General features: G+C 41.9%; 1 protein-coding gene across 5 annotated transcripts in view; it reads right to left on the bottom strand.

The window, feature by feature from the left end:
* LOC118364750 (breast cancer type 1 susceptibility protein homolog) overlaps nucleotides 1–15615 on the bottom strand; it is a 49813-nt gene that overhangs the window by 19222 nt on the left and 14976 nt on the right. For 3 of the 5 annotated variants that reach the window (XM_035746464.2, XM_035746451.2, XM_035746458.2), the window contains exons 13-18: nucleotides 12313–12557; nucleotides 12060–12147; nucleotides 4302–4379; nucleotides 4082–4122; nucleotides 3783–3866; nucleotides 2325–2382 (exon numbers count right to left, since the gene is read on the bottom strand). In XM_035746464.2, the coding sequence (XP_035602357.1) occupies nucleotides 2325–2382; nucleotides 3783–3866; nucleotides 4082–4122; nucleotides 4302–4379; nucleotides 12060–12147; nucleotides 12313–12557 (594 nt within the window). Of the gene's footprint in view, nucleotides 1–2324; nucleotides 2383–3782; nucleotides 3867–4081; nucleotides 4123–4301; nucleotides 4380–11465; nucleotides 11806–12059; nucleotides 12148–12312; nucleotides 12558–15615 lie in introns of those variants that run through there. The other 2 variants (XM_035746471.2, XM_035746479.1) reach the window with 2 other exon arrangements.

Raw genomic sequence — 15615 nt, 5'->3', positions numbered from 1 at the left:
GTCACCAAATCTCAATTTAATTAAACACTTATGGGAGATGAGAAAGACAAAGGAGATGATCGTGGATTACAGGAAAAGGAGGGCCGAACAGGCCCCCATTAACATCGACAGGGCTGTAGTGGAGCGGGTTGAGAGTTAAGGTCCTTGGTGTCCACATCACCAACAAACTAACATGGTCCAAACACACCAAGACAGTCGTGAAGAGGGCACGACAACCGAAAGACTGCTGAGCAATTAATCAAATGGCCACCGCCCCCATTTGTTTTTACACTGCTGCTACCTCGCTGTTTATTATCTATGCATAGTCACTTTACCTCTAAATACATGAACAAATTACCTTGACTAACCTGTACCCCCACACATTGACTCGGTACCAGTACCCCCTGTACATAGCCTCGTTATTGTTATGCCATTTTGTGTTACTTTTTATTTTTTACTTAATTTAGTAAATATTTTCTTAAGTCTATTTATTGAACTGCATTGTTGATTAGGGGCTTGTAAGTAAGCATTTTACGTTAAGGTCTACACCGGTTGTATTCAGCACGTGACAAATAATATTTGATTTGATTCAGACACTGGAGCGGTGTCTGAAACAGCGTTTCCCACCACCATCAACTAAACACTGAATTATGGAATGGTGTCAAATCCCTCCAATGGAGTTCCAGACACTCTATACCAAGGCACATTGAAGATGTTCTGGCAGCTCGTGGTGGCCCAACGGCCTATTAAGACACGTTGGTGTTTTCTTTATTCTGGCAGTTACCTGTAGCTCCTCTTGTGACTGCCACAAGTGAGGTGATATGTATATGTGCCTATGTCTGGTTTAAAGTTTTAAAAACCTTGCGAGGTTAAACCTCTGCGTATTTTCATTTTCATGCTATTATATATCTGCCAGTTCTGACTGCATTATTTGCACTGGCAAAGCTAAGATGGTCGCCATTGTCATTTCAGTGGACTATCCCTTTTAAGAGGGAATGTCCCTTTAAGAGGAAGGGGAGCCGTTTGGGGAACTATTGTGTGTGTGTACCTGGCCGAGGTTTTTTTGTGTGGAAAACCTTTTAAGTAGTCTAGATTAACCATTCAAAGTTATATTTTTTGCAAATTTTTGTGGATTGTTATGTCAACGACAAAAGGATTCATTTGTTTTGGAAGTGGCCTTAACATTGAGCTCCCACAACTTTGCTGGGTTTTTTTGTGTGACTAACTTTATTTGATTAAATATTTCTGCATTTTGAAGGGGGACTGCACATTTTTGATTTTTGATTAACATTGGGACTATTTTTTGTTGGGATTCTATTTGGACTTTCTAGGATTTTGACTGTTTTTGGTCTAGTTGAAGAAAATCTATTAGTTTGGTGGATTGAAACGCTATCAATATATGCATATTTTGTTCACTTTTTATTTTGTCGGGTCTTAAAAATAAATAAAAAAAATTAAAATTTTAAAGTTTTAAAATTTAACCTTTATTTAACTAGTCAAGTCTTGCTTTGGTCACTCATGTGAAGACATAAGAACACGGTATTTCTTTAAACTTTTATATTGTAGCATGGTTTGAGATCCAAGCTGGTTGTTAAACTCTAGCTATGACTCATCCATAACTTTCAGTCAGTTCTCAACCCTCCCATAGACTATCTGCACATTGCAATTTTTAACCATTCAATAAATTGACAGGCACAAAACAATGGGCTTCAAACTGTTCCCAACGTCAGAGAACTAGTCCTCTATGCCAGAGTGTGTCAGTGAGTGTGTGAGTCCTACAGTTCACAGTGGTAAATGAGGGGGACTGGGTAGACAGAGGTGGATTCATTTTCTTGTCTCTATAGAGACAGTGGTACTACCAGGAGCCCTGGGGAGGCTTTCCATAAATGAAGGCCACCTTTTGTTTTTCCTGGCACCCAGTCGTCTTCCTTTTTGCCTTCTCACTTTTATCCTTTCTTTAGAAAAATATATCTATACACAAATTAAAAACAGCATAATATCTCGTTCCATTAGCCAACATTCCCAAAGTTCAGCCGACTAGCTGTCACCTGCAAAAGGCTCTAGGCGAAACGGATGATACTTCTAATTTAAATGGACTTCTATTTTGAATGAGGGTACGAGTAGAGAGAGTACTGCATTTTCCCCAAAAAAACATTAAAACATCCACCATTACCAAATAAATTAATGGTATTTTCTAAAAGAAAAAAATTCAACCAAACCTTAAAAAAAAATAACAATAATTTTTTAAAAAGAGCTCCATGCTCAACCCATTTCTTGGTGAGGTGAGATTGTGTGTAGTATGGTCTGTAGCGGGTTCTTTTCTGGTCAGCGTTGCAGTTACTTACCAGTGGTCATATCGGTGAAAGGGCCTTGGAAACAGATCTCGTAATCCTTCATCAGCAGCTAGGGAAAGAGAGAGACAGGAGCTCAGTTTAGATTGAGTAAATTCAGGAGATAAGACCTTCATCCACGTGGGGCACAAAGGCCCAAAGCAACATCCAGGTCCTGTGGGACCATAACGTTCCATTGAAACCAGTGGAGCCAAAGTTGGGGGGGGGGGTTCCACCCTGCCTATACAATGGTAGGGAAAACACTGTATTAAACCAAAAGCCCTAACTGCTTTTGAATCCAGTGTGGTGTCAAACAGAACATGGGGACAAAAAAAGGCTCAAGCTGTACAGAATTCTCCATGGTAACAGCCATGCTTTTGGCAAAGTGCACCGCCAGTCAGGAACATCTCTACCATTTACTGTTAATTTAGGCCTATAAATGGGGAAAAAAAGTAGGTTCTAAATGGGTATCTCTTGAAGTACTTCATTATCAATAGTTAACATTTGTCCAAACAATAAAGTTATTTATAGCCAGTCAAGCCATAAAGCGACAAAACTGATTTCACATCAAAGCCTAGGTTAATATCCATGATACGGTTGGATGTTACGGTTTTAGAAATAAAGCTCCAACCTGTTTGACCGAAAAATGCTCAATCTCAACACCTCAGTCTCCATCCATAATGATCGTTAGCCCGCGGTGGCGGTCTGATGAACAAACATCTCGCTTACATATTTCTCATTTAGACACCTAATGCCCTTCAGGTGGAATTAAAACAAGGACATGGTAACACACACACACACACACACACACACACACACACACACCCTCCCTTTCACCCACCTCCCTACCACCCACCATGCCACTCACATCTTGCAATCAGCAAACGCCTAGAATACCAATTTATCGGTTTGACTGTCTGTCCTGTTCGTCTGGCGACAGCGAGCGAATATGAACACGGCAGTCTGTCTGAAGCCATCAAGGTGGAGAGACTGTAATCGGGTCCTCAAATAGGCCTGAAATTACTGGTTAATTCAATTAGGGGCCTCCTCAAAGCAGCCAATAATACCAACATGACATCAAGCCATTTCAAATTTCCTCTTCAGTTGCAAAGGTTCCTCTGCTGCTGCTTTCAGATCTGGCCCCACTCCAAAAGGAGACGAAAGCACCATTAGAAAATGGGTTTGACTTTTTAAAGCAGGACTAGGCGTGTACTCCAAGATGACATATCTAGTGGTTTGAAGCAGGTGCTGGAGATCAAAGAATCTGTTCAGCAAAAAGTTTTTTAAAAAGTAAAAGACTGCACACATCTTGTAATATGGGGGTGTATTAGTTTACATGCAATATGGGGTAATACATTGTAATAGAATACCTAGGTTTACATTTGGGGTGGAATAGTGCAGGTGTGACATGGGGTGTGGGATGTATTATGGGGTGTAATAGTGAAGGTGTAACAGAACAGGTGTAAAACTCACACTTGTGTCCCCTGTGGTCCGTGCTCTCATGGGCCCTTGGTGATCATGTCCGTTCACAACGTCTCCTCGCACCTCAAATGACGTCTGTCATATAATAGGGAAGTCGGTAGTATCATTTGTCATTACGACCAAGACATTGTGGAAAAACAATACCAGTACATTACCAAGAAAAATACAAATTAAAGTCCATGCTTCACAAACAGCTGCGCCCATCAATAGTTTAAAAGATTAACACAATGGGAAACATGGAATATTCTGTAATCTGCTCTTGGAATATGACATGCAACCAGAGTGTGTACCTCATTTAAGACTGTCCCTTGTTTGAAACACTCGGAAATCCCTGTGGAGTATAGGAACAAAATTAATCCTTATATTCAGCAACACAAACGATCCCCATTTTCCTTGAGCTGTGTTACGTAAGAAACCTTCCCTTCCCCGTGGTTTCACATTAACACTGGTTTCCCTAAAAATCGGTCTGTGGTGAGTGGACAAATTACAGTGACGGAACTCTGAACTTACACTGGACGCTCACCACCCACTTCCTGCCTGCGATGCCCAGGAAGTACTTGAGCGTGCGCTCACACACCAGATCACCATCTGTGACAGACAGACAAACAAACAAGAGGTAGGGTAGACGTGAGAAAACACACACATAGAACACATAGTTGTGATTTGTGTGTACTTCAATGAATATCGTCCATAGCGTTTCATAAAAATGGCCTCAAAACACTTCGTTAACCTCACCCAATGAAATCACTGTTCACAAATACTTTGTTGCCATGTTGCGGTTTTGTGATTTGATGACAAGATTTTGAAAATGACAGTAAGATCATGAACTGAACTTGGAGAACCAGCAGTAAATGGTAGCGCAGAGCATCAATCGGAAATCCATAGTCGTATTTTACAGTCACAGTGGAGTACGAGTCAGCATTCTGTGGGAAATTAATGAGTCACCGCATGTGATCCATAACCAGGTTAGTGTCAGGAAGTCCGGTGATACTTCATCAATCTGCGTAATAAAGTTACACCTTTATGAATATGACGTTACACTAGATATCAAGCATGCAGTGGTTGACAGTGCAGAGTAGACAGCTGACCCACGGCAATGAGTGCGTAGGCGAGAGCCCTGCTGTGATCTTAGAGATGGTGCCTGGAGCTTCCTGTCTGGTGGTTGGCCGCACACACACACACACACTTTCCTATCAGTAAAAGTCTTGTCCTCAGTTAAGTCTGTCTCAATCCACAACCATCTACAGTGCATTCGGGAAGTATTCAGAGACCTTCACCATTTTCCACATTTTGTTACGTTACAGCCTTATTCTAAAATGGATGAAAGCATTTCTCTCCTCATCAATCTACACACAATGCCCCATAATGACAAAGCAAAATATCACATTTCCATAAGTATTCAGACCCTTTACTCAGTACTTTGTCAAAGCACCTTGGTCAGCGATTACAGCCTCGAGTCTTCTTGGGTATGACGCTCGAAGCTTGGCACACTTGTATTTGGGGGATTTCTCCCATTCTTCTTTACAGATCCTCTCAAGCCCTGTTTGATCAGGTTCAAGTCCGGCCTCTGGCTGGGCCACGCAAGGACGTTCAGAGACTTGCCCCGAAGCCACTCCTGCGTTGTCTTGGGTGTGGGCTTAGGGTTGTTGTCCTGTTGGAAAGGTGAACCTTGACCCCAGTTGGAGGTTCTGAGCGCTCTGGAGCAGGTTGTCATCAAGGATCACGCTGTACTCTTCTCCGTTCATCTTTCCCTCGATCCTCACTCGTCTCCCAGTCCCTGAAAAACATCCCCACAGCATGATGCTGCAACCACTATGCTTCCCTGTAGGGATGGTGCCAGGTTTCCGCAAGACGTGACGCTTGGCATTCAGGCCAAAGAGCTCAATCTTGGTTTCATCAGACCAGAGAATCTTGTTTCTCATCGTTAGAGTCCTTTAGGTGCCTTTTGGCAAACTTCAAGCGGGCTGTCAGGTGCCTTTTACTGAGGAGTGTCTTTCGTCTGGCCACACTACCATAAAAGGCCTGATTGGTGGAGGGCTGCAGAGATGATTTCCTCTGTGGAAATAGGAGAACCTTCCAGAAGGACACTCTGGAGCTTTGTCACCTCCCTGACCAAGGCTGTCACACCCTGCCCTTAGTATTCTTTGTTTTCCTTGTTATTTTGGTTAGGTCAGGGTGTGACATGGGTGATTTATGTGTTTTTTCTTGTATGTTTATGGGGCTGTTTCCTTTCTAGGTATATTGTATATGTATATGGTTGCCTAGATTGGTTCTCAATTAGAGGCAGCTGTCTATCGTTGTCTCTGATTGGGAACCATATTTAGGCAGCCATATTCTGTGGGTACTTTGTGGGTGAATATTTCTGTGTCGGTGTTTGTTTCACCACAAGGTACTGTTTAGGTTATTCACGTTTCGTTTATTGTTTTGTAGTGTCTCGGTTTAAATCATTAAAAACAACTATGGACACTTACCACGCTGCATTTTGGTCCGATCCCTGCTACACCTCCTCTTCAGACGAAGAGGAGAAAATCAGCCGTGACAAAGGCCCTTCTCCCCCGATTGCTCAGTTTGGCTGGGCGGCCAGCTCTAGGAAGAGTCTTAGTGGCTCTAAACTTATTCCATTTAAGAATAATGGAGGCCAGTGTTCTTGGGGACCTTCAATGCTGCAGAAATGTTTTGGTACACTTCCCCAGATCTGTGCCTTGACACAATACTGTCTCGGAGCTCTACGGACAATTCCTTTGACCTCCTGGCTTGGTTTTTACTCCGACGTGCACTATCAACTGTGGGACCTTGTATAGACAGGTGTGTGCCTTTCCAAATCATGACCAATCAACTGAATTTACTACAGGTGGACTCCAACCAAGTTGTAGATACATCAAGGATGATCAATGGAAACAGGATGCACCTGAACTCAATTTTGAGCTTAGGTATCATAGCAAAGGGTCTGAATACTTATGTAAATAAGGTTTCGTTTAGAAATATTAATAATAATTATACATTAGCAAAATTTTCTAAAAACCTGTTTTCACTTTGTCATTATGGGGTGTTGTGTGTAGATTGATGGTAAATTATTTTTTTTAAATCTATTTTAGAATAAGGCTGTAACGTAACAAAATGTGGAAAATGTGAAGGGGTCTGAATACTTTCCAAATGCACCGCTAAGAAGTCACCACATTGAGGGCAACATGTCAAGGGCAAGGTTGTATCCATTAGTGCACATTGTAGAAAAACATTTTGCAACAGAAATGAAAAACAATTGTCTCTTAAGTAGAGGCAGTCCCATGTTTCAGTCAGTTTTCTTCCATTTGGTGCCTAATGAATATTACTTAGGTGTGGAATTCTAAACGTCTGTTTTAGTCTAATGACCATGGTGAGAACTCTCTCGCACACAGACCCAAACTTTCCTCCTCCTACTCCTCCTCAACCTTTCACTGCCCCCGAAAGATCAAGAACCTGCACACTTTCATTTGGCAGTTGCCGGGGTAACGGCTGCCATTAACGTGGCTTCCTTAACGCACTCTTCAGCTAATGTTGTGCTTTGGAGGAGGCGGCTTTGAAATCCAAAGAATCCATCAGAGCACGCAATTAAGGCTTGAAGACTGTGTGTCTGTGTCTGTGTGTGTGTATAGAGGGCTGTGTGTTTGTGTTAGGGATGGGAATGGCCAGAGAACTGATACAATATTGTCACGATACTTAAAAGTATTCACACCCCTTGACATTTTCCACATTTTGTTGTGTTGCTGCCGGAATTTAAAATGGATTAAATTGCGATTTTTTTTTTTCGTCACTGGCCTAAACACAATACACCACAATATCAAAGTGGAATGATGTTTTACGAAATGTTTACAAATAATAAACAAAGAAAAAGCTGAAATGTATTGAGTTAATAAGTATTCAACCCCTTTGTTATGGCAAGCCTAAATATGTTCAGGAGTAAATATTCGCTCATAATGAGTTGCATAGACTCAAAAATCATGCTAAACACTATCATTGCAATGACTGCCTCGTCTCTGTACCCCACAGACACAGACAATTGTAAGGTCCCTCAGTCGAGCAGTGAATTTCATACACAAAGACCAGAGATTTTCCAATGCCTTGCAAAGACAGGCACATATTGGTAGATGGGTAAAAATTTAAAAAGCAGACATTGAATATCCCATTAAGCATGATGAAGTAATTACGTGCTTTCAGAAAGTACATAACATTAACATTTAAGTCATTTAGCAGACGCTCTTATCCAGAGCGACTTACAAATTGGTGCATTCACCTTATGACATCCAGTGGAACAGCCACTTTACAATAGTGCATCTAAATCTTTTAAGGGGGGGGTGAGAAGGATTACTTTATCCTATCCTAGGTATTCCTTAAAGAGGTGGGGTTTCAGGTGTCTCCGGAAGGTGGTGATTGACTCCGCTGTACTCATACCCCTTGACTTATTCCGCAGTGTTACAGCCAAAATTCAAAAAGGATAAAATATGTTTTTTTAAATCACCCATCTACACACAATACCCCATAATGACAAAGTGAAACCCTTTTCGAAATTGTTGGAAATTTATTGAAAACGAAATAGAGAAATATTGAATTTACAAAAGTATTCACACCCGTGAGTCATTAAAGTTTGAATCACCTTTTGGCAGCGATTGCAGCTGAGAGTCTTTCTGGGTACGTCTCAAATAACTTTGCCCAAATGGAATTACCCATTTATTATTTTCAAAATTCTTCAAGCTCTGTCAAGTTGGTTGATGATCATTGCTAGACAACCATTTGGTTGTCATAGTTTTTCAAGTAGATATAAGTCAACTAACTCAGCCACTCAGGAACATTTTATGTCTTCTTGGTAAGCAACACCAGTGTAGATTTGGCCATGTGTTTTAGGTTATTGTCCTGCTGAAAGGTGAATTCATCACCCAGTATCTAGTGGAAAGCGGACAGAACCAGGTTTTCCTCTAGGATTTTGCCTGTCCTTAGCTCCATTCCGTTTCTTTTTTATCCTGAAAAACTCCCCAGTCCTTAACAAATTACAAGCATAACTATAAGATGATGCAGCCACCACTACGCTTGAGAATATGGAAAGTCGTACTCAGGAATGCATTCTATTTTCAGCAAATATAAAACTTTGTATTCAGGACAAAAACGGAATTGCTTTGCCACATTTTTTGCAATATTTTCTGTAGTGCAAACAGGTGCATGCTTTGGAATATTTGTTTTTCTATACAGGCTTCCTTCTGTGTACTCTGTCAATTAGGTTAGTATTGTGAAGTAATTACAACGTTGTTGATCCACCCTCAGTTTCTCCTATAAAATCCATTAAAACTAACAGTTTTAAATATAACGCTTTTTATTCAGGACATAAAGTTAATTTCATTGACACATGTTTTGCAGTACTACTTGTGCCTTATTGTAAACCGGATGTATGTTTTGGAATATTTCTATTCTGTTCAAACTTCCCTTTCACTGTGTCATTTAGGTTAGTATTGTGGAGTAACTACTATGTAGTTGATCCATCCTCAGTTTTCTATCACAGCCGTTAAACTGTTTTAAAGTCACCATTTGCCTCGGTGAAATCCCTGAGTGGTTTCCTTCTTCTCCGGGCAACTGAGTTAGGAAGGACGCATGCATCTTTGTAGTGACTGGGTATATTGATAAATCATCCAAAGTGTAATTAATAACTTCACCATGCTCAAAGGACTATTCAATGCCTTATCGTTGTTGTTTTTACCCATCTACCAATAGGTGCCCTTTGTGAGGCATTGGAAAACCTCCCTGGTCTTTGTGGTTGAATCTGTGTTTGAAATTCAATGCTTGACTGAGGGACCTTACAGATAATTGTATGTGTGGGGTACAGAGATGAGGTAGTAATTCAAAAATCATGTTAAACAGTATTATTGCAAACAGAGTCCAATGAACTTATTATATGGCTTGTTAAGCAAACTTTACTCCTGAACTTATTTAGGCTTACCATAGCAAAAGGGGTTGAATACTTATTGACGCAAGACAATTAACTTAAAAGAACATACCGTACCAGTCAAAAGTCGACACACTGCATTCAAGGGCTTTTCTTCATTTTTACTATTTTCTACATTGTAGCATAATAGTGAATCAAAACTATGAAAAGAATAAGTGTGTCCTCCACAATCACCGAACCTCAAACCAATTGAGATGGTTTGGGATGAGTTGGACCACAGAGTGAAAGAAAAGCAGCCAACAAGTGCTTAGCATATGTGGGTACTCCAAGACTTGGAAAAGCATACCAGGTGAAGCTGGTTGAGAGAATGCCAAGCATGCGCAAAGCTGTCAAGGCAAAGGGTGGTGGCTACTTTGTAGAATCTATAATATATATTGATTTGTTAAACACTTTGTTTTATTACATGATCCCATGTGTTATTTCATAGTTTTGATGTCTTCACTATTATTCTAAAATGTAGAAAATAGTCCAAAATAAAGAAAAGCCCTTGAATGAGTAAGTGTGTCCAAAATTCCACTTCGACATTATGGGGTATTGTGACACAAATTCTACATTTAAATCCATTTTAAATTTAGGATGTAACAACAAAATGTTGAAAATGTCCAGGGGTGTGAATACTTTCTGACGGTACTGTAGCTAGTACCTACTGGCTAAAACTTGACATTTACAGATACCAATACTGATGATACTCCCGGGGCGGCAGGTAGCCTAGTGGTTAGAGCGTTGGACTAGTAACCACTAGTCGTTCTGCCCCTGAACAAGGCAGGTAACCCACTGTTCCTAGGCCATTATTGAAAGTAAGAATTTGATTTGTTCTTAACTGACTTGCCTGGTTAAATAAAGGTAAAAAAAAATAAAATAAAAAGCTTATAGGCCTAACGTGTATTGTGAAGGCTATACAATAAATCCTTTGTCCTCCCTGTGTTGTACACTTACAATATAATCAAGAAGTATTGTTAAGGAAACTGTCCACTGGCACTCAGACAAGGATGCATAAATACAGCGGAACATATTACAACTGACCTGTGTTACATTCAGCCGTGGCCTCCACCAAGGCACGGAGTACAAAATGCCACAAAACCATGCTATTATATACACTCCGGTTTAATGAGTTGCGAAATAAATGTAGTCGCAGTGGAAAGCTCGGATCCCCCCCCCCTTTCAAAAGTGCTTTTAGAACAATATTGAAAATGTAGTTAGCATAAAATGTACATAAATAATTTGCATACATGTCAAAGTGTAGGTGATATGCGAATTAGCTTAGAGCTTCTCATGTCTACACCAAAGCTGAAATGGAGATGCCTGAAAATGTAGCCAACTTTAATTAGACGTTTGATTACATAAATATAGGCTAAACGCCAGTCGTGTTTGATAAATGTAATGAAGGACAAACGTTAAGGTCTAAAAGGCTTGATTCTGTCGGCATACTTAAAGCACGGCTCATTCACATTGGAGAGAAATGACAGTGCCTGCTATGCACCGCACTTTGGAATCGGAGTTGAGGCAATCAGCATTTTGAAACCCTTCAACCAAACTTAATTGCTTGTCATTTTATAAGGCATGTCTACCTAATCTTGTTTCAAAGTAGTCTAGCCAAAAACCGACCATTGAAATGTTGAGGTAATTATTAATGCCGTGAGCGTATTTCTGCGGTTATAATGTGAAAAAAATAAGTTAATAAACATTTTAAGCTAAACGTTCTGATCTGTTGCATCAGCCTCATTGCTTTTTTACATTTATTTTTGATTTACAGTGGTTGCATGAATTTGGGATCTTACCGTCCCAGAATCTGTTTTGAACTGTGCAAGACATTTTTTTTCTATTGTCTCTGGGACGACTAGGCCAGTGATTATGCCGTTCATTTCTTGTCTTGTTGGCTGAGGAGAGATAAATGTGGACAGTTCTTCTATCATCTTCAAAGGGTGCCCCGGAATTCGACAAGAAGGACGCACGCCGTTGAATCGGTCTTCACTTGTACTTCGGAGCTGTGAGGTCTGTGAGAAGGAGCTGATCACGTGACCGGCATTGGCTAAGAAGAATTGAGATCTGAGAAAGCCATGTGAGTGAGAGGTGCTTCAGAGCACAGCAATTGGTAGCACGGGGAAGGGAATTATAATGATTATATTCAGCCGAAGGGCACATTGGCCACAAGGCATGGTTTTTTGGAGGGGGGATTATGGACACACAAGGGGGAATCAAAGGCCATGCTGCCGTGAAATTCACATCCTGGACCTACCCGAATTAGTCCAAAAATAAATACTTTTTAAATTTTCTGTAGTGAAAGGTCACCCCACACTAACCTGTGTTCATGATGACATGGGTGGTCTCGGACGTCACTTGTGAACACACACTACCTCCCATCCTCTTGGCAAACTTTTTCACCATCGACTGGAGAGAAAGTGGAAAAATCTGTCCTCAGTAAGCAAACTCGAGACTCAAGTGCCACAGAAGTACAACCAGCATCTTAGAAGGTAGATTAAAGTTATATTAAAACCTAATAACATCAAGTATTATCACACATTAAACACCTGGATGTGTCACAGAAACATTTACCTGTTCAGGTGCACTGAGTCCTGATACTACCAGCACCAACTTGACCCTAGCGGGTTCCCGCAGTGGAGTGTGTGTTGATGGGTGGGTGTTGGCAGGCTGGATGACCACCGGGGTATCCTGGACCTCCAGCCCAGCTGAGGGAGCATTGGTCCCGCTGTGCACTCTGACCACTGGCGACACCTGGTTGGGCCTCGCTCTCATGCTGCTCCTTAGGCTCCGTCCTGACTGTCTGCCAAGCCGCCCTGCTGACATACACGCAAATACATTCATATACTACAAAATAACACTAATCAATCAAAACCGTGAACTAACAAACATGTAATACTACTATGGACGTGTATAAAACAGACTAGCTATGACCTCCGTAAGGCAACGAAAGTACAGGGACAAAGTAGTCGCAATTCAACGGTTCAGACACAAGAGTTCCTGCATGTGGCAGGGACTCCAGACAATCACAGATTATAAAGGGAAAGCCATCCATGTCACGGACACTGTCACCTCACTCCCGGACAAGCTAAACACCTATTCGCCCGCTTCCAGGAAAAACAACACCGAGCCGCCGACGTGGGCTCCCGCCGCTCACGAGGACTATGTGCTCCCGATCTCCATGGCCGACGTGAGTAAGGAGTTCAAGTGCGTTAACCCTCGTAAGGCTGCCAGCCCAGAAGGCATCCCAAATCTCATCATCAGAGCATGTGCAGACCAGCTGGCTGGTGTGTTTATGGGACATAGTCAATCTCTCCCTATCCCAGCCTGTTGTCCCCACTTCAAAATGTTCACTAGTGATGCACAGATATGACATTTTTGTCCGATACCAATATCCAACATTTTCCTTGCAAAAAAAAACGTAACTATACTGATACCCCATATTTAAAATAGTTAAAATCCTTTTAAGCATTCTACTACAGTTAAATAGTTAACACCCACATGAACGCAGCAGTCTAAGTTACTGCATCTCAGTGCAAGAGGCATCCCCACAGTCCCTGGTCCAAATCCAGGCTGGATCACATCCGGCTGTGATTGGGAGTCCCATAGGACGGTGCACAATTGGGCCAGCGTCGTCCGGGTTTGGCCGGTGTAGGCCGTCATTGTAAATAAGAATGTATTCTTAACTGACTTGCCAAGTTAAATAAAGGTTACACGCGCACACACACTGACCAAAAAGTTATTTTGAGGGCATTTACATATGTCCCCATTACCAGTAAAACATCATCAAAAGCAATCTTTCACTTACTTGCTGTTTCGTTGTTCATTCGTTCATTCTCAACCAGGATTTCTATTTTTATTTTATTTTACCTTTATTTAACCAGGTAAGCTAGTTGAGAACAACTTCTCATTTGCAACTGCGACCTGGCCAAGATAAAGCATAGCAGTTCGACACATACAACAACAGTTACACATGGAATGAACAAAACATAGTCAATAATAGAGCAGAAAAAAATAAAACAAAGTATATATACAGTGAGTGCAAATAATAAGGTCAAATAAGGGAGTTAAGGCAATAAATAGGCCATGGTGGCTAAGTAATTACAATATGGCAATTAAACACTGGAATGGTAGATGTGCAAGTAGAGATACTGTGGAGCAAAAGGAGCAAAGTAAATAAATACAGTATGGGAATGAGGTAGATAGATGGGCTGTATACAGATGGGCTATGAACAGGTGCAGTGATCTGTGAGCTGCTCTGACAGCTGGTTCTTAAAGCTAGTGAGGGAGATGGGAATCTCCAGCTTCAGTGATTTTTGAAGTTCGTTCCAGTCATGGGCAGCAGAGAACTGGAAGGAAAGGCGGCCAAAGGAGGAATTGGCTTTGGAGGTGACCAGTGAGATATACCTGCTGGAGCGTGTGCTACGAGTGGGTGCTGCTATGGTGACCAGTGACCTGAGATAAGGCGGGGCTTTACCTAGCAGATACTTGTAGATAACCTGTAGCCTGTGGGTTTGGCGACGAGTATGAAGCGAGGGCCAGCCACCAAGAGCCTACACGTCGTAGTGGTGGGTAGTATATGGGGATTTGGTGACAAAACAGATGGCACTGTGATAGCAAACTGGATGTAGTCTGAGTAGGGTGTTGGAGGCTATTTTATAGATGACATCGTCGAAGTCAAGGATCGGTAGGATGGTCAGTTTTACGAGGGTATGTTTGGCAGCATGAGTGAAGGAGGCTTTGTTTTGCGAAATAGGAAGCCGATTCTAGATGTAATTTTTGATTGGAGAAGCTTAATGTGAGTCTGGACGGAGAGTTTACAGTGTAGCCAGACACTTGGGAATTTGTAGTTATCCACGTATTCTAAGTCAGAGCCGTCCAGAGTAGTGATGCTGGATGGGCGGGCAGGTGTGGGCAATGATCGGTTGAATAGCATGCATTTAGTTTTATTTGCTTTTAAGAGCAGTTGGAGGCCACGGAAGGAGAGTTGTATGGCATTGAAGCTTGTCTGGAGGTTAGTTAACACAGTGTCCAAAGAAGGGCCAGAAGTATACAGAATGGTGTCGTCTACGTATAGGTGGATTAGAGAATCACCAGCAGCAAGAGCGACATCATTGATGCATACAGAAAAGAGAGTCGGCCCGAGAATTGAACCCTGTGGCACCCCCATAGACTGCCAGAGGTCCGGACAACAGGCCCTCCAATTTGACACACTAAGCTCTATCAGAGTAGTTGGTGAACCAGGCGAGGCAATCATTTGAGAAACCAAGGCTGTTGAGTCTGCCAATAAGAATGTGGTGATTGACAGAATCGAAAGCCTTGGCCAGGTCGATGAATACAGCTGCACAGTAATGTCTCTTATCGATGGCGGTTATGATATCGTTAAGGACCTTGAGCGTGGCTGAGGTGCACCCATGACCAGCTCGGAAACCAGATTGCATAGCGGAGAAGGTACGATGTGATTCAAAATGGTCAGTAATCTGTTTGTTAACTTGGCTTTCAAAGACCTTAGAGATGCAGGGTAGGATAGATATAGGTCTGTAGCAGTTTGGGTCTAGAGTGTCTCCCCCTTTGAAGAGGGGGATGAACGCGGAAGCTTTCCAATCTTTGGGAATCTCAGACGATACAAAAGAGAAGTTGAACAGGGGTATAGGGGTTGCAACAATTTTGGCAGATAATAATAAATAAATAAAAGAGAGGGTCCAGATTGTCTAGCCCGGCTGATTTGTAGGGGTCCAGATTTTGCAGCTCTTTCAGAACATCAGCTATCTGGATATGGGTGAAGGAGAAATGGTGGGGGCTTGGGCAAGTTGCTGTGGGGGGTACAGGGCAGTTGACCGGGCTATGAAACGCCGTAGGGTCTTGTGTGTCAACACA

Source organism: Oncorhynchus keta, chromosome 3 (assembly GCF_023373465.1).
Source record: "Oncorhynchus keta strain PuntledgeMale-10-30-2019 chromosome 3, Oket_V2, whole genome shotgun sequence".
In the NCBI taxonomy this organism is placed as follows: domain Eukaryota; kingdom Metazoa; phylum Chordata; class Actinopteri; order Salmoniformes; family Salmonidae; genus Oncorhynchus; species Oncorhynchus keta.
Note: the sequence above shows the minus strand (reverse complement) of the source record. Positions and strands in the feature narration are given on the sequence as shown.